General features: G+C 46.0%; 1 protein-coding gene across 2 annotated transcripts; it reads right to left on the reverse strand.

Annotated features, from left to right (window-relative positions):
* Positions 1–33: 33 nt before the first annotated feature.
* On the reverse strand, positions 34–6,168 carry TESK1 (testis associated actin remodelling kinase 1). Of its 2 annotated transcripts, none has more exons than XM_053569360.1 (11): positions 5,963–6,168; positions 4,523–5,381; positions 4,265–4,386; positions 4,093–4,141; positions 3,336–3,482; positions 2,931–3,013; positions 2,709–2,799; positions 2,377–2,460; positions 2,138–2,227; positions 1,882–1,981; positions 34–1,211 (listed from the first exon to the last, which is right to left on the reverse strand). In XM_053569360.1, exons 2-11 carry the CDS (start codon positions 4,739–4,741, stop codon positions 325–327), a joined length of 1,872 nt encoding a protein of 623 aa, XP_053425335.1. In that variant the 5' UTR covers positions 4,742–5,381; positions 5,963–6,168; the 3' UTR covers positions 34–324. The 2 variants fall into 2 exon arrangements, with proteins under 2 accessions (XP_053425335.1, XP_053425326.1); XM_053569351.1 differs by having other exon boundaries at positions 5,865–6,168.
* Between the last annotated feature and the right edge of the window lie 15,348 nt (positions 6,169–21,516).

Below are 21,516 nucleotides of genomic sequence, written 5' to 3' on the forward strand. Positions count from 1 at the left end.
GGGGGTATGAGGAGGGCGCATGGGCTGAGCGGATAGGGGCAGCCCGGAGCCAGCCAGGCAGTTTTATTGAAATATTTTTAAATAATTGCACGTGTTAGTCTCATGTGTGAGCAATGCTGTGTCTGGTTCAGTGATCCCCAAGGGACAACAAGCCCAGGGTTGGACTAGAAGTGCTCTGTCCCTCGAGTCCACACTGAGGCTCCCCTATACGGGGAGAAGAGCCAGTCAGCCCATCTGGGGCTGGCACTGTTCGGCAAGTACACTCTGTCCTCACAGGGTGTCCTGAAGGCCAAAGGTGGAGGCCTGGGAGCACAGGCCCCACTGCTAAGAGCGTGCCCCGGGCAGCTGCAGGCTGGGCGTGGGTGGCTTGGCATGGTGCCCTCGGTGGCAGAGGAGACTGCCCGCCTCACAGTTCAGATTGCGGTAGCGGGCAACAGCTGGTGTGGGGCGGGGGCACATGGACAAGAAGCCGAAGCTGAAGGGGCCGAGACAGCAGCCTGGACAGGGCAGCCCCTCGTCGGGCTCCCGGGGAGCTGAAGGGGGCGGCGAGGGTTCTGTCCGCTCCAGGGCTGCTGCCCGGGGCAGGCTGTGCTGGGCCCGGTTCCAGGGCTCCCCAGCCCAGCCTTGTGGGGAGTTAACCACCACAGCTGGGGGGTTGTTGTTGAGGGGAGGTCCTGATCTAGGGGACCAGGGTTGGGAGGCCGAGGAGCAAGTGCTGATAAAGTTGTCTGTGGACACGGCCAGAGGCAGCTGGGGAGCTGGTCCTGGGAGTTCTGGCTCAGGGCTGCTGCCCCCACACTCCATCTTCTCTTCAGCTGAGGGGCCCATGGGGGGAGGGCCAGGACCTGGTAGTGCTGTTTCCATACGTCGTGGGAGCTCAGGGGATGAAGGTAGTGAGCGGCAGCGGCGGGCAGGTGTCCCAGGCTGGACCAGGGTCTCCGGAGTAGTCACCGAGGGCAGCTGGGTGAAGGGCAGTGGCGATGGGGGTACAAGGGGCAGGGGGGCGACTGGCTTGCTGGGTGTGTCCAAGAGCTTGATCTTGCCACCCCGGAGGTCTTCCCGCAGTGAGAAGGGGTTGACTCGAGTCAGACTGTCCCCCCAGTTGGGAGGTGATTCTGGTGATAGGGGTAAGAAGAGGTCTGATCGGCTTCGGGAGAGCCGGGGGTCTGGCCTGGGAAGTGTAGCAGAAGGACCCCCTCTTGGAACAGACCCTGTAGACAGAGAAATCTGGGATCACTGTTCTCTGCATTTAATCATAGCTCCCTGAGGGCTTCATTGTTTTCCAGGAGGCTGGTGGGACTGGAAAAGGGAGCCCCACAGTGTGCTTTTTGAAAGGGAGGATGTCACCTCCACCCACTTTTACCTCTTCTTTCCTTCCCCCTCTCCCTTGGCCTTTAGTATTAGAAAGCTGTCGGTGGAGCCTGTGGCTCAGTGGGTAGGGCGCCAGCCCCATATACCAAGGGTGGCAGGTTCAAACACAGCCCCAGCCAAAGTGCAACATCAACAACAACAACAACAACAACAACAGAAAAAACAGCTGGGCATTGTGGCGGGCACCTGTAGTCTCAGCTACTTGGGAGGCTGAAGCAAGAGAATCGCTTAAGCCCAAGAGCTGGAGGTTGCTGTGAGCTGTGTGATGCCACGGCACTCTACCGAAGGCAATAAAGTGAGACTCTGTCTCTACAAAAAAAAAAAAAAAAAAAAAAAAGAAAGAAAGAAAGCTGTCTTCTTTGAGATGTCCTCCCATCCACCTTACCTTGCCCTGACTCCCAGTCTTCTCAACTAATAAACACATTTAGCTTCCCCCACATAATTCTCTGAGTTCTACAGAGGAGAGAAGCCACAAAGGGACTTAGCTGGGTCAAGGCCATGCTCACTTACCTTGAGTGTGTGTCAGGGGGGCTGGCTCAGGCAGTTGCTCTAAGATCCATTCCAGGTGCTGGGTGATTTCAGAGAAGGGGGCACGGGTGCTGGGTTCCATCTGATGGGTAGAGACAGGGACAGCTTCATTCAGTATTCCAAAAGGGGATCCCTGAGTTTTCTTCCCACCAGCTAGGACCCATAGGGCAGCCATGGCAGCTCAGGGATCTCAGGGATGGGGTGGGAGAGAGGGCAAGGACGACAGTGAGGCTCTTACACTGCAGCAGTGGATGGCCAGGAGCAGGAAAGGCAGTGGGCAGTCATCCTCCACCAGGGTTCGGAAAGCAGGCACATCTAGGCCGAAGTCCTATGGGGAAAGAGAGGAAGGGCCTCCCAGTCAGCTTCCCTTGGGTTCTCCTTCTGTATCCCAGTCAGGACCTCAACCTCCAGGGAACCCTCCTTGGCTGTGGGCTGCCTCATCTGGAGTTCTTCCCTTTCAAACCTAGAGACATTTACCTCAGTGCGGGGTAGATAGTCAGGGTCCGCAGGTACTCGGGCGATGAGCTCACAGAGGACAATCCCAAAGGCAAAGACATCAGCCTGGGGTAGGAGATAATAATGTCAGGGGGAGGGATTGACAGTTTTCATTTCAGAATTTTGTCAGAATATACCAGAATTTGGGGGTGGGGGGGAGGGAGGCAGATGTGTTGGAAGGTGCCGGTGAAGGGCATGGGGAATCTTGAGCGCTCCTGAATATCTACTAGGGTTCTTGTTGGGATGAATGGGGCTTTTTGGGAATATCTCAAGGTCTCTGGAGGGCTTGGAGATCTGAAATGTTGATGTCTTACCTTCTCATCATATAGCTCACCCCGCAACACCTCTGGAGCCATCCAGTATGGGGAACCCACCACAGCCAACGGCTCCTTCCTTGCCCCCTCCCTGCAGGGGCAGGGTGGTCAGAAACATCCTCCACAGGCAAAAGGAGATGAAATGAGCACCCCTTATGTCCCAAGGGATATGCCCCTGTGGGCTTCACTGGGACATTTGAGGGGAATGGGCATTGACCTCACCTATACACAGGAATCTTTTCAGCCAGCCCGAAGTCACCCACGACAGCTGTGAAGCCTTGGTCTTCCCGTCGGATCAGACAGTTCTGACACACACACATAGAGCATCCCAACACACCCATCACCTTCTGCTCTCTGGTCTCCTGATATACAACCCAAAGCCCTGTCACTTCAGCATACCTCCAACCCTCTCTAATCTCCCAGTTCTCTGGTGTACCCCAATATTGCAACCTCACCCAACACTCTAAGCACAGGGTACTACTCAGTCCCTCAGAGTACTCCCACACCCCAGACCCCCAAAATTCCTCAACACCTTCCTATTCTAACATCCCAATACATCTTGTACATACATTCCAACATCCACAGCCCAGTTGCAACCTAATAGTCTCAACCCCTGCCCCAGCCTACCTTGGATGTGAGGTCCCTGTGGAATACACCTTTGGCATGCAGGTACCGCAGCCCTCGAGCAATATCTAAAGCCAGACGGAGCCTGACCATCCAGGATAGGGGTTCAGGAGAGCTGAGCAGCTGTTCCAGGGTCCCCCCATTCATATACTGAGGTAAAGGAGAAGAGAATGAAAGTCAGGCTTCAGTGTGTATTCTAGGTCTCTCCCACTTATAAACCAGAGGATACTCAGGAGGATCACAAAGAATGGTGAGTCTGTGCTCTAGGAACCCCTATTCATGTCCTAGGGCTGTCCTAGAATGGGGGAAGTTCAACTCAGTAGCCACTGGCCATATGCAACAATTAAATTAAAATAATTATTTAAATTTAAACAATTAAATTGAATTTAAATAATTAAATTGAACTTATTTAAATTTAAACAGAACTAAACATTTAGTTCCTCAGTCACATCAAGCCACATTTCCAGTGCTCTAGCCTAGCCGTATGTGGCTAGTGGCTACAGTATTGGACAACACAGCTAGAGAACATTTCCATTCCTGCAGTAAGTTCTATTGGACAGCACTTTTAGGAGATACAGGGAATGAAACCAGCTGAGGCCTTTTATATGTGGTTTGCCTGAAGGAAAGTTCAGGGACGCCTCCCCAGGGAAGAGGTCCTGTTGCCTCTCATTATTCCTCTCTAGATCCATCAGGCCCGCTGACTCCCTTTCTCCTTGGTGATGTGTGTGTGTGGTTTCCCCCCTTTCTGGCCTATCCTCACCTCTGTAAGAGCGTGCAGCTGTCCCTGGTGCACACAGACCCCCATGAACCTGGAAGACGATAGAGAAGATAGGAGGGTAGGTGTAAAAGCCCTCACTCCTCCACAGTTCCCACTTTTCCTGTGGGATTTTCTCTTTTCTATCCTGCCCAGCAAGCCACTGGGACCCACTCACCTTAGGATGTTAGGGTGCCGGAGCCGGTTCATCAGCTGCACCTCCCGTAGCGTGTTGCCCCGGTTACTGGGGAGCTTGTTCATCTTCAGCACCATGACTTGCCCTGACTGTCGGTGCCGAACCTGGGGGCGGCAGGGGCTGGCGAATGCTGGGCAGGTCGCCAGAGCCCGGGCCCTCTTTCCCCCACTCCAGGGCCCCTAGTTACAGCCTCCCATTGAAAGATCGGTCCCGCCCCTCTGCCCTCTTGGTCGGTCCTACCTTGTAGACCTCAGAAAAGAAGCCGGCCCCGATCTTCTCCGCGCAGTGGAAATCGTCCACACGCGCCAGGCTGGACACAGCGCTGCGGAGAGCCCGGTAGGAGGAGGGGCGGCCCCGGCCCGGGCCTCCGCCCGCGCCCCCCGGCCCCGGGAGCCCCTCCCCCGGCGCCTCTCCCGGCCCGGGCCCAGGGCCCCGCAGTGGGGGCCGTTCCCCGGCCATGGCCGGGCCCCCAGCCTGGGCCTGCCTCACATGGCAGGGTCCCCGGGTCCCGGGCAGGCCGCTTTCGCCATTGGCGCGGGCCCAGCCGGATCCCGGGCGTCGGGACTCCCTCTCCCGCCCCTAGAATGTAAGATCTGCTTAAGATCTTGGGCCCGCCCCCGCCGCACCCGCTTGCTGGGCTGGGATGGACGCCGCTCCGCTCCGCGAAGGGCCTGGGCAAGGCGGCGGCGGTGGTGGCAGCGGCGACAACTGTGGCAGCGGCGCACCCGGGCGCCGGCGGGCTGGTTCCCAGCAGGCGGAGGCGGGCGGGCGGCGGCGTCGCGGCTTTGCCGCTGGGGCTGAGGCTCCGCGGCCTGCCGGGGGCGGGGTTGGGCCAGGCCTCCGCTTAACTCCTTCTAGCCCGGCCTCCGGGCAGCGGCCACGCCCCCACAGGTAGGCACCCCCATCCGCACCCCCTGGCCCCTACGACTTGGCTGATAGGTCAGCGGCGCGGGCACGAGCTTGAATAACTGAAGGGAAGTAAGGGCTGATGGTGCACGAAGCTCAAACGTCTTTTAGTTGCCCTGGGAGTTCTTTCTCCCCTCCTTCGGGTCACTGTCCATGGAGGGCCGGGCTCAGGAACCTGCCCAATCCTTGGGCTCTGTGGAACAGCAGGGCATAAAGGTAGACCCCTCAGGCCCAGGCTCAATCAGAAAGCAGCCCAACGACCTGTCCACCTTCCTGGCCTGCGCCCCGTCGCACATTGCCCATTTCCCAAGTCTCTTCGACCCCTACACTTAAACCTCTGGACTCCCTAACTCCTTCTACTCTCTTGGGGGGTTATGAAACCCTGAGGCTGTAGCGAGCCCTTGACCCGCCCACCCCTGGCTTGGTCCTGACTCCTCCTCACTCCATCTCGCCTCCGCCGAGTAAAGTTCAGATTCCAGGGCCCCCGCCCAGTGACCACCCAGCCGGGACCTTCCTCTGACTACCCTGTCCAAATGACCCTCTCTCTTACGAGAAGCCGCTACCTGCAGGGAAGCCCCTCCTGCGAGACTCCACCACTCAGCAAGAACCGGCCCCCTCTAAAAACGCTCCCCCCACCCCACTCTTCTTCAGCAAGACTCCTCCCATTCAGTGGGACCTTTTCTCAGTATGATACTGCCACCATCAGTGTGTACCAGCAACCCTTAGAGTTACACCCGCTCCTCTGTGTGTGCCTCCCACGCAGTGAGACCCCACCTCTCGGAGTGACTCCACCAGTCATTATGACCCCTCCTTTCAAGGTGACTCCTCCCCTCAGTGCCGCCCAACGCTTATCAGTGTGACCCTCCTCAGCAGATTCCACCCTTCATCACTTAGGAATCCGGTCTGCCCCCTCAGGCGGGAGGAGGGTATGCAGCTGGTCCCTTTAAGTTGCCGCAGGGTCCTGGGTGCGCACGCACAGTATTTAGACACTGTACGCTCGCCGTACCCGACGCTTCCGCTTTTGCTGCTAGCTCCTCCCTCCGGGCCATTAGCGAAATAGCCAATCGTCGGCAGTGTTCGGAGCAGTAGTAGGGTCCCTGAGATGGACTGCCCGCCTAGCCGTTTCGGGCGCCGGTGAGCCGCCTGCCACCTAGCGGCAGCATGGAGGGCCGGGCGTGATAGCTGCAAGTCTCTGTTGAGGAGGCTGGCTGAGAGCTGGAGGGAGGAAGGCGGAGTTCTCGTTAAGATTTTCAAAGTTTAGCATTTCTAGTTCAGTGATAAGCGGAAAAGAAAATTATCGTAAGCAGAGTCCGCATCGCGTGAGTGACCGCCTTCAAACGGAGTCCTGTCACACTTTTTTGAGAATTGGAGCCAGGAAGGACTGTTTACTTGTCAGAGTATAATTAGAAGAAGAAAGACGATCTTAAATGATGCGCATTGCTTTAGGGTCAAGGGAAGGCCAGATGCTGTCGTGGTGCACCGCACAAGTTTGGAGAGAGAACGAGCGACATTCCAGAGTCAGTTTAAGAACAGCCTCTGCCCGAGGGCATGTACCTCACGTTCATTTTTCCGGACATATTAGGTCCCAGTGCAGTACGCTAATTTAGCACATTAAATTAATTGTAACATCGCGACGATTTAATTTGTGAATTTGCTTTCTAGAGTTTTATGAGATCTACAAACACTAGGAATTTATGCCTTATTTTATTTTAGTAATATCAGTTTTTTTTTGAGACAGTCTCACTTTGTCACCCTCCGTAGAGTGCTGTGACATCACAGCTCACAGCAACTTCCAACTCTTGGGCTGAAGCGATTCTCCTGTCTCAGCCTCCCGAGTAGCTGGGACCACAGGCGCCCGCCACACGTCTGGCTTTTTGCTTTTTTTTTTTTTTTTTTTTAGAGACAGAGTCTCACTTTACTGCCCTCGGTAGAGTAACGTGGTGTCACACGGCTCACGGCAACCTCTAGCTCTTGGGCTTATGTGATTCTCTTGCCTCAGCCTCCCGAGCAGCGGGGACTACAGGCCCCAGCCACAACACCCGGCTATTTTTTTGTTGCAGTTCGGCGGGGGCTGGGTTTGCACCCACCACCCTCGGTATATGGGGCCGGCGCCCTACTCACTGAGCCACAGGCGCCGCCCACATCTGGCTTTTTGTTGTCGTTGCAGTTGTCATTGCTGTTTTAGCTGGCTGGGGCTGGGTTCGAACCCGACACCCCCGGTATATGGAGCCGGAGTCCTACCCACTGAGCCACAGGCGCCGCCCCCAGATAGTTTAATTGACCCTGAGTTCTGACTGTTTATCCAAGTTTGAGAATTATGATTGTAGCTGCTGATAGTAATTCCAAGCTGGAGAGCCAGGTACCTGTTTCAGAAAGATCGTTGTGGTGGTGTGTGGAGGTATGGAGACTCGGGAGGCTGAGGCAAGAGAATCGCTTAAGCCCAGGAGTTGGAGGTTGCTGTGAGCTGTGTGAGGCCATGGCACTCTACCGAGGGCCATAAAGTGAGACTCTGTCTCTACAAAAAAAAAAAAAAAAAAGAAAGGAGTCTGTGACAGTGGTTCAATCAGGAGAGAATAATAAGACGAGAATAATAAAGAGGGAGAGGAAGAAAGATACAACTAGTATGGGAGGTAAAATGAAAAATCTTGCTGATAGTATCCAAAGTCAGCCAAGATAATACATTTCTAGCTTAGATGACTGGGTGACATCAACAGATTTTTAAAAAAATCCAGGAGGAAAGGTTGGGATGGGTGGAAGGTCATAAGCAAGGGGGGTGGTGGTAAAGGAAACCATGAGGGAAGGTGCCATCGTCCAGAGCAGGTGTTCTGGGGAAGAAATAAGCCTAACAGGGGAGTCCTGGGGGAACGCCATCATTAAACAGTGGGTGGAAGAAAAGTCATGAAAGAGAAGAAATGAGCTGAAAGATGAGAAGAGAATCTAGAAAGGCTGGTGCCATGAAATCTGAAGAATGGAGAGTTTAGGAAAAGTGAAATAATGAACTGCATCAAATAGTGTAGAGTGGTCAGCTAAGAAGTTTAAAATGTTCCCTGAGTTAGGCTGTTTAGAAGATCCTTTTATTGTTGCTTTTCAAACTTTTTATAATAGGAAATGTCACACAGACACACACAGACACACAGAGAACAGTGATCCCTTATTTACCTCGAGTTAGTAAGACTATTTTCTTGGATACCTGTAGTGTGCAACAGCTTACCCTTGCCTCAGTTGTACTTTTGTCATGTGTGACCTGGCCCAGGTGAAAGTACCTGCTTTCATGTACCTTCTATGCAAGTGATTCTCCAATGAGTAGTTCATGGCCAGTCTTTTTCATCTATACTCCTGCCTTCTTCTCTCAGCCCAATTATTTGGTGTACATTTCTGACATTGTATCATTTCATCAGTAAATATTTTGGCATGTTATCTCATCAAACCAAAATTGTGGTATTATTGTCACACCTAAAACAATAGTTCTTTAATTTTTTTTTTTTTTTTATTAGAGGAAGGGCTTTATTCACCGTCCAGGAGCTTACAGCATAGAAGAATTCCAAATGGAATTCTTTGTCACACAGCTCACAGCACTCCTCAACTGCCTTGGTCTTTCCCTTTTTATCCACAGTCAAAAAGTTCCACCCCACAGGTGCCTTTTTCATTGGCCAGTTTAAATTAGGCAGGAGATACTATTCCAGCCCCTACAGAACTACAGGATTTCACAGAAGTGGAAATTTCCACATTCCAGGAAGTTAAGTCTACAAATTCCCAAGAGGACCCTGCAGGTATATCCTTGTGGTCTCCTTGAGAAGAATAGTTCTTTAATATAGTTTCTCTTATGTTTGATTTTTTAATTGTTTACTTGAATCAAAATCTAAATAAGTCCGTATGTTGCAGTTTATATGTCTCTGAAATCTTTTTTAACCTCTTAGGTCTATTCTTTGTTTTTTGTTCTTTTTTTTTTTTTTTTTGAGACAGTCTTGTTATGTCACCCTCGGTAGAGTGCTGTGGCATCACAGCTTATAGTAACCTCAAACTCTTGGGCTTAAATGATTCCCTTGCCTCAGGCTCCCAAGTAGCTGGGACTACCGGTGCCCACCATAATGCCTGGCTATTTTTTGGTTGGAGTTGTCATTGCTGTTTAGTGGGCCCCGGCTGGGCTCGAACTCGCCAGCCTCTGTGTATGTGGCCGGGGCCCTACTCACTGAGCTATGGGCACCGAGCCTGTTTTTGTTCTTGCTAATTTTGTTTTTAAAAAGGTCATTTGTCCTATGGAGTTTCTCATATCTAAATTTTGTGGAGTTTCTACTGGTGTAATTTAGCCTGTTCCTCAGTCCCCTGTATACCATGTAAATTGGTGTTCCCTACAGAGAGTGAGTTGGGTCTCTGCTCTTGGGGATTCCTCCCAGCCCATGGGAAGGGCAATTTCAATGACCTAGATACCAAGATGCAGCAGAAGGTCATTTATATGTTATTCATTTCTTTTTCTCTTGCTTTTTATAAAATATTTTGTAAATATTTTATCTATTTTATAAGATATTTTAGCAGCAGTTTCAGTGAGAGTGTTAGTCAAGCTAACTAGTTCAACATAATGAAAAGTTATGTTTTTCAACACTTTTTCTTTACCTTTGGTATTTTTCAGTTTCACTACATTTTAGGCATGAGTTCTAGAAAATGCACAGCCCTTGTCACTTTATTTATTTATTTATTATTATTTTTTTTTTGTAGAGACAGAGTCTCACTTTATGGCCCTCGGTAGAATGCCATGGCATCACACGGCTCACAGCAACCTCCAACTCCTGGGCTTAAGCGATTCTCTTGCCTCAGCCTCCCGAGTAGCTGGGACTACAGGCGCCCGCCACAATGCCCGGCTATTTTTTGGTTGCAGTTCAGCCAGGGGCGGGTTTGAATCTGCCACCCTCCGTATATTGGGCCGGCGCCTTACCAACTGAGCCACAGGCACCACCCAGCCCTTGTCACTTTATATATTGCCTCTTCTCAATTCTATTATCTTTACCTGGGGTTCTATATGTTAGATTTATATTTGAAATTTTAATTTTTTACTTCATATCTATTAACACCATTTTTCTTTTTTATATTTTCTATATCCATATGTTTTCCTGTTGTTTTCTGAGTTATTTCTTTGATTTATTTTACTGTTGACTAATTCTCTCTTCAGCTGGGTCTGACCTGTTATTTCACTTTTTTTTTTGAGACAGAGTCTCATTTTGTCTCCTTTGGTAGAGTGCCATGGCATCATAGCTCACAGCAACCTCAAACTCTTGGGCTCAAGCTGTCCTCTTGCCTCAGCCTCCCTAGTAGCTGTGACTACAGGCACCTGCCACGACACCCAGCTATTCATGTTTTAGAGATGAGGTCTTGCTCTAGCTCTAACCTGTGAGCTCACGCATTCCACCTGCCTTGGCCTCCCACAGTGCTAGGATTACAGGCATGAACCACCACCCCTGGCCATTACTTTACTCTTTTTTTAAAAAAATTATTTATTATTAAATCATAGCTGTGTACATTAATGCAATCATGGGGCACCATACACTGGTTTTATATACCATTTGACATATTTTCATCACACTGGTTCACATAGCCTTCCTGGCATTTTCTTAGTTATTGTGTTAAGACATTTATAGTCTACATTTAATAAGTTTCACATGTACCCTTGTAAGATGCACCGTAGGTGTGGTCTCACCAATTCCCCTTCCTTTGCCCATCCTCCGCCTTCCTTTCCCCTCCCTTTCCCCATATTCTTAGGTTATAATTGGGTTATAGCTTTCACATGAAAGCTATAAATTAGTTTCATAGTAGGGCTGAGTACATTGGATACTTTTTCTTCCATTCTTGAGATACTTTACTAAGAAGAATATGTTCTAGCTCCATCCATGTAAACATGAAAGAGGTAAAGTCTCCATCTTTCTTTAAGGCTGCATAATATTCCATGGTGTACATATACCACAATTTATTAATCCATTCGTGGATTGATAGGCACTTGGGCTTTTTCCATGACTTAGCAATTATGAATTGGGCTGCAATAAACATTCTGGTACAAATATCTTTGTTATAATGTAATTTTTGTTTTTCTGTGTATATACCTAGTAGAGGAATTGTAGGATCAAATAGCAGGTCTATTTTTAGATCTCTAAGTGTTCTCCAAACATCTTACCAAAAGGAACATATTAGTTTCTATTCCCACCAGCAGTGTAGAAGTGTTCCCCTATCCACTCCAACATCTCTGGTCTTGGGATTTTGTGATATGGGCTAATCTTACTGGAGTTAGATGATATCTCAAAGTAGTTTTGATTTGCATTTCTCTGGTGATTAAGGATGATGAGCATTTTTCATATGTCTATAGGTCGTGCTCCTGTCTTCTTCAGAGAAGTTTCTCTTCAAGTCCCTTGCCCACCCTGAGATGGGATCACTTGTTCTTTTCTTACTAATACATTTGAGTTCTCTGTAGATTCTAGTTATTAAACCTTTGTTGGAGACATAACCTGCAAATATCTTCTCACATTCTGAGGGCTGTCTGCTTTCTTTACTTACTGTGTTCTGGGCTGTGCAGAACCTTTTTAGTGTGATCAGGTCCCAGTAGTGTATTTTTGATGCTGCTTCAATTGCCGGGTGGTGGTGGGGGTACTCCTCATTTGCCTGGGCCAATATTTAATACTCTTGATTTTTTCAAGAGTTTTCCCTGCACTTTCTTCTAGTATTTTTATAGTTTCATGTCTTAAGTTTAAATCTTTAATCTAGTGAGAGTTTATCTTAGCTAATGGTGAAAGGTGTGGGTCCAGTTTCAATCTTCTACAGGTCACCAGTCAGTTCACCCAGCACCATTTGTTAAATAGGGAATCTTTTCCCCACTGAATGTTTTTAATTGGCTTGTCAAAGATCAAATAAATAGGGAATCTTTTCCCCATTGTATATTGCTTTGGGTATTATGGACATTTTAACAACGTTGATTCTTCCCAGCCATGAGCATGGTATGTTTTTCCATTTGTTAACATTTTCAGCTATTTCTTTTCTTAGAGTTTCATAGTTCTCTTTATAGAGATCTTTCACGTCCTTTGTTAGATAAACTCCCAAATATTTCATCTTCTTTGGCACTACTGTGAATGGAATAGAGTCCTCAACTGTTTTTTTCAGCTTGACTATTTTGGTATATATAAAGGCTACCGATTTATGAATGTTGATTTTGTAAACTGAGATGCTGCTGTATTCCTTGATCACTTTTAAGAGTTTTGTAGTAGAATCCCTGGTGTTTTCCAGATATACAATCATATCATCTGCGAAGAGCGAAAGTTTGATTTCTTCTGACCCTATATGGATACCCTTGATCGCCTTTTCTTCCCTAATTGCTGTGGCTAAAACTTCCATTCCAATGTTAAAGAGGAATGGAGACAATGGGCAACCTCGCTTGGTTCCTGATCTGAGTGGAAATGATTTCAGTTTAATTCCATTCAATAGGATATTGGCTGTGGGTTTGCTGTAGATGGCCTCTATCATTTTAAGAAATGTCCCTTCTATACCAATTTTTTTAAGTGTTCTGATCATGAAAGGGATGCTGAATATCATCAAAAGCTTTTTCTGCATCAATTGAGAGAATCATATGGTCTTTGTTTTTTAATTTATGTGCTGAATTATATTTACAGATTTACGTATATTGAACCAGCCTTGAGACCCTGGAATAAAACCGACTTGGTCATGATGTATAATTTGTTTGATGTGTTGCTGGATTCTGTTTGTTAGGATCTTGTTGAATATTTTTGCATCAATATTCATTAGTGATATTGGTCTATAATTTTCTTTTCTTGTTGAGTCTACTTTACTCTTGCATTCAGTTTATTTCAACATTTTTTCCCAGAAGTATTTTTTTCTCCTCTCAAAATTTGACTATTTATTCCTGAAAATTTCTCAGAGTTTATGCACATGTATGATTGTAACTTGTGTCACTTAAAACATTTTAAATAAAATGGTTCTATAATATATTCTGTATCTTACTATTAGAGTATCTTTAGCCTTTGAGAGGTCTAAGTCTATTGTTTGGTATTTCTACTTATGCCTTTTTCCCCCCATGCACTGGGCAATCTTTGATCATGAACTATTTGCTTGATCTTAATTTCTGAGAATGTTTAAATTGGGGAAGTTTTCCTTCAATGAGAATTTGTTTCTGATTCTTCTATAGACAGTTTTATTACAAACAGTAATAAACTACCCAGTCCCCTTTTGTGCATTATAGCTTAGCATGGAAATATCTGCTTCAGCTACAAGATTCAGTCCACTCCCTGAGTGTTTTTTTTTTTTTGTAGAGACAAAGTCTTACTTTATGGACCTCGGTAGAGTGCCGTGGCCTCACACAGCTCACAGCAACCTCCAATTCCTGGGCTTAAGTGATTCTCTTGCCTCAGCCTCCCGAGTAGCTGGGACTACAGGCGCCCGCCACAAGGCCCGGCTATTTTTTGGTTGCAGTTTGGCTGGGGCCGGGTTTGAACCCGCCACCCTCGGTATATGGGGCCGGCACCCTACCGACTGAGCCACAGGCGCTGCTCCACTCCCTGATTGTTATGGGAGTGGGTGAGACTTAGGAGAGAACATTGTCAAGCCCTAGTGCTAAAGGAAGATAGATGACATTTGCCATGTTCCTCCCACCCCTTCCCTACAATGAAAGCTAGTCAGTCTTCCACTCATGATTATGAGCTCGCACCTATTGGGAACAAACTGTCCTCAGCAAACAATTTATCAGTATCATGCCACTAAGCAAGGGGTGCTATCAGAGTAGTCCTTCTCCATGCCACTTGTCCCTCTAGCAACCAGTCACATATTATTTTTTTTGTGTGTGTGTGTGTGAAAGGGTCTTAAGCTGTTGCCCTGGGTAGAGTGCCATGACCTAACAGCTCACAGCAACCTCAAACTCTTGGGCTTAAGTGATTCTCTTGCCTCAGCCTCCCAAGTAGCTGGGACTACAGACACTTGCCCCAACACCCCACTATTTTTTTTTGTTGTTGTTGTTATGGCAATTGTCATTGTTGTTTTAGCTGGCCCAGCTGGTTTCGAACCTGCCAGCATCAGTGTATGCGGCTGGTGCCCTACCCACTGAGCTATGGGCACTGCCTAGTTTGTGTTTTTTTTTTTTTTCTTTTTTTTTTTAGAGATAGAGTCTCACTTTATCACCCTCGGTAGAGTGCCATGGCATCACAGCTCACAGCAACCTCCAACTCCTGGGCTTAGGTGATTCTTTTGCCTCACCCTCCCGAGTAGCTAGGACTATAGGCATCTGCCACAACACCTGGCTATTTTTTGTTGCAGTTTGGCTGAGGCTGGGTTTGAACCCATCACCCTTGGTATATGGGGTCAGTGCCCTACCCACTGAGCCACAGGCGCTGCCCTTTTGTGTTGTTTTTGAGGAAAGGGTTTTGAAGACTCCTCTGTGTGAGTCCAACACTACCTCAGTGACCTATGTAATATAAAGCTGCTTGTTTTAGATAACCCTCTGAACACCTATTCTTCCATAATGCTGGAAGTGGAAGTCCTCCAGAGTGTCATCCAGCTGGTAATGCTAATGTTGGCTAATAAGCTATTGATATTTGAATGTATTTTTCATGTAATAAGCCATTTTAAGGCATTTTTATTAGATTTCATTGTTTTTCAGTTTTTTCTCAGGAATTTATATTTAGGCAGATAAATTATTTCTTCCTTTCTAATATATATGGTTCTAATTATTTTTTATTTTATGCATTGTCTAGAATAATATTGAATAATAAAGGTGATAGTAAACATTCTTTTTCTTTTTCTTTTTTGAGACAGTCTCATTATGTTGCCCTTGGTAGAGTGCCATGGTGTCACAGCTCACAACAACCTCAAACTCTTCGGCTTGATTCTCTTGTCTCAGTCTTCCAAGTAGCTGGGACTACAGGTGCTTGCTACAACACCTGGCTATTTGTTGTTGTTGTCATTGTTGCTTAGTAGGCCCTGGCTGGGCTCAAACCCACCAGCCTTGGTGCATGTGGCCGGTGCCCTAACCACTGAACTATGGGTGCCAAGCCATAGTAAAGATTCTTGTCTTGGTTCTTTTATAAAGTGAAGGGCTATCAGATGCTAGTGTCCATCTGATGCCCATGGCAGACATAGTTAATACATCTTAGTACTTTTTCCTGCTAAGCCATTACCCTATTTCAGAAATCTCCCAGTAACATTTTCATCATTGACTACAGTTGACTGGATTTGATACAACAGATAGGTTTATTTTACAACCTTGACTCTGTTGTTTCTACTAGATGTTGTTTGATATTGACTGTTTATTTTAAACATTCGTTGTTATGTTTCTATTTCTGGTTTACTAAATGTCTATTTAAAAAAAATCACAAGTAGGTATTCAATTTCATAAAACATTTTTCACTGGATGTGTTGGCTCATGCTTATAAACTCAGCTCTTTGGGAAGCTAAGATGGGAGGATTACTTTTATTAATTAATTAATTAATTTATTTATTTTTAGGGAGGATTACTTGAGGCCAGGAGTTTGAGTTGAGACCAGCCTGGGCAACTGTGTCTCTCCAAAAAAGTTAAAAAATATTAGCTAGGGGTGGCGCCTGTGGCTCAAAGTAAGTAGGGCGCTGGCCCCATATGCTGGAGGTGGCGGGTTCAAACCCAGCCCTGGCCAAACACTGAAAAAAAAAAAAAAAAAAAGTTAGCCAGGTGTGTTGGCATGCACCTAGTAATACAAGCTACTAGGAGGCTAAGTTAAGGAGAGAGGATTGCTTGAGTTTCAAGACTATAGGGAGTTATGACCTTGCCACCACACTCCAGCCTAGGTGATAGAGTGAGATCCTGTCTTTAAAAAAATAAAATTTTTTTCCAGTGTCTGGAAAAAATAGCTTTTATTTCTTTTGGTTTATTTGTATGTTAATTGAATTAATAGATTTTTTTAGGTCAACTGTTATAGTTCAGGAATACACCCTAATAGTCTTTTTTTTTTTTTTTACACCCTAATAGTCTTAATGTATGTTACTCTTTTACAATATGGATAGATTGTTTAATTCACACTATATGCCAGACACTTATACTTAATGCTGGGGATATAACTGTGAACAAGACAGATTATGGCTGGGCATGGTGGCTCATGCCTGTAATCCTAGCACTATGTGAGGCCGAGGTGAATAGATTGCCCCAGCTCATATGTTTGAGACCAGCCTGAGCAAGAGCAAGACCTTATCTATAAAAATAGCCAGGTGTTGTGGTGAGTGCCTATAGTCCCAGCTACTAGGGAGGCTGAGACAACAGAATTGCTTGACCCCAAGAGTTTGAGGTTGCTGTGAGCTATGAGGCCAGGGCACTCTACCAAGGACAACAAAGTGAGACTTTGTCTCAAAAAAACAGAAAGAAAGAAAGAAAGATAGATTAACATGGTATCTGCCCTTACTGAGCTGATAATCATTTCAAGGGAGATAAAAAGCAGAATATTTGCAAACACTCCCTTCATCCTGAAAATTGAGCAAACATCACTCAAAACATGCTATCTTGGTGAGTCTTGGAAGATCTCAGAAAGAGGTCTTTGATCACATTGTGGTATCTACCATGGGTTGGAGGAAAGGGGGCATCCTGCTATTTGCTACTACTTGTTTGTCATCTTATTTGGATTTTTCATCTGTGTAACTTGTGTGAGGTTTGTTAGGTCTTGAATAAAGCTCATACTATTTTTGTAAATTAAGTGGAATTTCAGTCTTTTGTTGGAGGCCTTTTGGACCACTTTTTCAATTATTTCTGTGGTTAATTCATTGGAGGGTTCTGTATCACTTTGGGTTGATTTTCCTAGACAATATTAAAATCCACTGAGTTTTCTTTTTTTTTTTGAGACAGAGTCTTATTGTGTAGCCCCTTGGTAGAGTACTGTGGTGTCACAGCTCACAGCAACCTCGAACTCCCACTCTTAATCAATTCTCTTGCCTCAGCCTCCCAAGTAGCTGGGACTACAGGCACCCACCACAACGCCCGGCTATTTTTGTTGTTGTTGTAATTGTCATTGTTGTTTGGCAGGCCTGGGCTGGATTCGAACCCACCAGCTCTGGTATATGTGGCTGGTGCCTTAGCCACTGAGCTACAGGTGCCGAGCCTCCACTGAGGTTTTACATAGTGTTTCACTTAGTATTCTTTTATAATTAAGAAATTCCTATGTACTTGTTTTTAGCCACTTCCTCATACTATTGTATAGTCTTTTTTTGAGACAAGAGCCTCAAGCTGTCGCCCTGGGTAGAGTGCAATGGCATCACAGCTCACAGCAACCTCCAACTCCTGGGCTCAAGTGATTCTCCTGCCTCCGCCTTCCAAGTAGCTGGGACTACAGGTGCCCGCCACAGCACCCGGCAATGTTTTGGTTGCAGCCTTCATTTTTGTTTGGCAGGCCTGGGTTGGATTTGAACCCGCCAGCTCAGGTGTATGTGGCTGGCGCCTTAGCCTCTTGAGCCACAGGCACTGAGCCTGTATAGTCTTTCTTTTGACTACCTTTGCCAGCATTTTGCTAGACAACTATTCTACTTTATATGTACCATTATGGATGGGAAGAAAAGAGATATAGAGAGGTTTACTAATTCTCCCAAGGTTGTATAGCTCATGAGGGATGGTGCCAGGATCAAACCTATATAAATCATGATGCCAATATGTATTCAAGGCTAAAAACTGCCTCTGAATCCAACTTTGGTTGAATTCTCATTTGATATTTATGATGGTGTGTAATTGCAATTTTTATCTTTACCCCAAGAATTAAAAGGCTTTTTTTTTTCTTTTTTTGAGTCAAGAGTTTCACTATGTCACCCTGAGTAGAGTGCCGTGGCATCCTAGCTCACATTAACCTCAAGCTCTTGGACTTAAGAGATTCTCTTGCTTCAGCCTCCCAAGTAGCTGGGACTATAGGTGCCTGCCACAATACCTAGCTATTTTTGTTATTGTTGTACTTGTCATTGTTGTTTAGCAGGCGCAGGCCAGGTTTGAACCCACCAGTCATAGTGTATATGGCTGGTGTCCTAACCACTGAGCTACAGGCACCAAGTCAGCTTTTTTTTTTTAAACCATGTTTGCCCAGATTGACCTTGAACTCCTGGCCTTCAGTAATCCTCCTGCCTTAGCCTCCTTAGTAGTTGAGATTAGACGTATGTGACAACATGCCTGGCTCAAGAGAGTATTTTTAAATGTCTGAGTATTAGGTTTTTATTTTTGAGCCTGTTGTCCAGGCTAGAGAGCCATGGTGTCAGCCTAGCTCACAGGCTTGGTGCCTGTAGCTTAGCGGCTAGGGTGCTGGCCACACACATTGGGGATGGTGGGTTTGAACCCACCTGGGCCTGCCAAATAATAATGACAACTACAGCAACAAAAAAAATAGCCAGGTGTTGTGGCAGATGCCTGTAGTCCCAGCTACTTGGGAGGCTAAGCAAGGGAATCGCTTAAGCCCAAGAGTTTGAGGTTGCTGTAAGCTGTGAGCACTCTAGTAAGGATGACATAGTGAGACTGTCTCGAAAAAAAAAAAATTAAATTAAACCATGGCTCACAGCAATCTCACATTCTTTGGTTCAAGCAATTCTCCCACATTGGCCTACTTTGCTAGCCTCCCAAGTAGCTGGGACTACTGGCACCTGTCACCATGCCTGGCTAATTTTTCTTTTAGTAGATAAGCTCACTCTTGCTCAGGCTGATCTTGAACTCCTGAGCTCAAGCTATCCTCCCACCTCTTTATTAAAACTACTTTAAAATTTTTAAATTGTGTTTGTGTGAGAAAATGTGTATTATTTGTGCTTGTTGGAATTTTTTTTTTTTGTTTGCAGTTTTTGGCTGGGGCTGGGTTTGAACCCACCACCTCCAGTATATGGGGCCGGCACCCTACTCCTTTGTGCCACAGGTGCTGCCCTGCTTGTTGGAATTTTTGAGATTTGTCTCTGTGGCCTATTGTAACATCAGTTGTTCTTAACTCTTCATTGTGAACCTTATTTTATTCTGCCTTCCTTTGTACTTCTGTCTCTTGTTTAAAGTTGTAAAATAATTAAGGCCAGAAATAATGTCTTACTCATCTCTTCATCTCTGTATTGACTATAAGGTAATTGCCTACTAGAGAAATGGAAGCCAAATAAATGAATATTGATCCTTGTGGATTTGAAGAATGTTACACATGTAAAAAGTCTAGACTAGAGACTGTTGCATTTTCTTTCTTTTGATTCATCCAAATACCAACTATTTTTATTTATTTATTAATACCAACTATTTTTGATAATTTCTACTTGGATTCCCCCACTTCCATTCCACCTCTTTGGACATTAAAAGCATGGATTTAGGTTATCATAGTTTTTGGTTTATGATACACTTTCATTATTGGTTTATGACTTATTATAATATGTAATAATATTTGTGAAAATACCATCCCAAACTAAAATGACAACTTTTGCAATGATATACATCCAACCATATGGTTCCCTTTCCCATCCATTTTGTTTTATACCACCCCAAGGTTTCTGAAACCCGTTTATTGTTTCTTTGCTTTTTCTTTTTTGGTTTTTGGCCGGGGCTAGGTTTGAACCCGCCACCTCCGGCATATGGGACTGGCGACCTACTCCTTGAGCCACAGGTGCCGCCCTGCTTTTTCTTTTTATGCAATTTTAGTCCATGTACATTATTATTTTTAACTAAAAAGGTTTTATATTGTATGTAATCTTTTGAAGTTTATTCTTTTTATTTCCTCTTGAAATTTTGGTGGTCTCTTGACTTGAGGAATTTTTTCAAAGGTCCTGTGATTTTCTCTTTTTACTCATCATTATAGAGGGGATTTATGCTTGCCCTGGATTGACTTACAGTCAAGGGTTGAGCTGGGATTTATGTGAAATTTTATAGCAATTCTTGGTCAGGATCAAAGGCAGAAAAGTAAGTTGAAGACTGCCATACTGGTGGCCCAGCAACCTGTGGAGTGTGCAGGGTGCTGTCGTGGCTCTTCTAACTGGACCTTCATTTTATAGATGGGTGTAATTCCCAGTTAAACATTTCTCTCCACCTCCACATCCAACACTGGCCACTAGGTGGGTTAGTGTGATGACTGTCCCCTGGTAGGAGGCACAGAGGCAGTGAGCATTCCTGTAGGCCCCTCATTCTTTGCCTCAGTTATAACATCCTTCAGGGATTTAGAAATATTCTTTACACAGATGAAATCAATAGTAACAGTCCATTCCACAAACTGGAGTTGGCTGTTTCTTCATAAATTGTAAGAATAAGACTAATCTTAACCTGTTTCCTAATTTATATTTAAACTCTTACCCTGATTCATTTTTTTTTTTTTTTTTGAGACAAGAGCTTCACTCTGTTGCCCTTGGTAGAATGCTGTGGTGTCACAGCTCACTGCAACCTCAAACCCTTGGGCTAAGGCAATTCCCTTGCCTCAGCCTCCCAAGTGGCTGGGACTACAGGCACCCGCCACAACGCCCGGCTATTTTTTTTGTTGCAGTTGTCATTGTTGTTCAGTTGGCCCAAGCTGGATTCTAACCCACCAGCCTCAATGTATGTGGCCGGTGCCCTACCCACTGAGCTACGCATGCCGAGCCTCCTACCCTGATTCTAACCACCAATTTCTGCAAAATTTCTTCTAGTCCCTACATTCTAATCTATACTCAAACTTTGATCCTAACATCTCCATTTTTCTTTCTTTCTTTTTTTTTTTTTGTAGAGACAGAGTCTCACTTTATGACCCTCTGTAGAGTGCCGTGGCCTCACACAGCTCACAGCAACCTCCAACTCCTGGGCTTAAGCGATTCTTTTGCCTCAGCCTCCCGAGCAGCTGGGACTACAGGCGCCTGCCACAACGCCCGGCTATTTTTTGGTTGCAGTTTGGCCGGGGCTGGGTTTGAACCCGCCACCCTCGGTATATGGGGCTAGCGCCTTACCAACTGAGCCACAGGCGCTGCCCAATTTTTTCTTTTTTTTTTTAATTGAACCAGAGTCTCACTCTATTGTCCTGGGTAGAGTGCCATGGTGTCATCATAGCACACAGCAACCTCAAACTCTTGGGCTCACCCAATCCTGTTGCCTTACCACACCTGGCTAGTTTTTTCTATTTTTAGTAGAGATGGGTCTGACTCTTGGTCAGGCTCATCTCAAACTCCCGAGCTTAAGCAATCCACCTGCCTTGGCCTTTCAGAGTGCTAGGATTATAGTTATGAGCCTCTGTGCCTAGCCTAACCTTTCCATTTTTTAATTTTATGAACTCTTTCCCCTGAGCCCCCAACATCTATAACTGCCCCTCTACTCTTTTCCTTTCTCCAAATCCCAGCAAATGCCAACTACAAATTGCAATTTGATTAGCACTTACCATAAA

This window comes from Nycticebus coucang, chromosome 2, assembly GCF_027406575.1.
Source record: "Nycticebus coucang isolate mNycCou1 chromosome 2, mNycCou1.pri, whole genome shotgun sequence".
In the NCBI taxonomy this organism is placed as follows: domain Eukaryota; kingdom Metazoa; phylum Chordata; class Mammalia; order Primates; family Lorisidae; genus Nycticebus; species Nycticebus coucang.

Coding starts and splice junctions, on each gene's coding strand:
- TESK1 (XM_053569360.1), bottom strand. CDS start 4,741: ATGGCCGGGGAACGGCCCCCACTGCGGGGCCCTGGGCCCGGGCCGGGA. Junction 3,014..3,335: donor ACAGGGACCTCACATCCAAG/GTAGGCTGGGGC, acceptor TGTGTGTGTCAG/AACTGTCTGATCCGACGGGA. Junction 2,800..2,930: donor GAAAAGATTCCTGTGTATAG/GTGAGGTCAATG, acceptor CTGCCCCTGCAG/GGAGGGGGCAAGGAAGGAGC.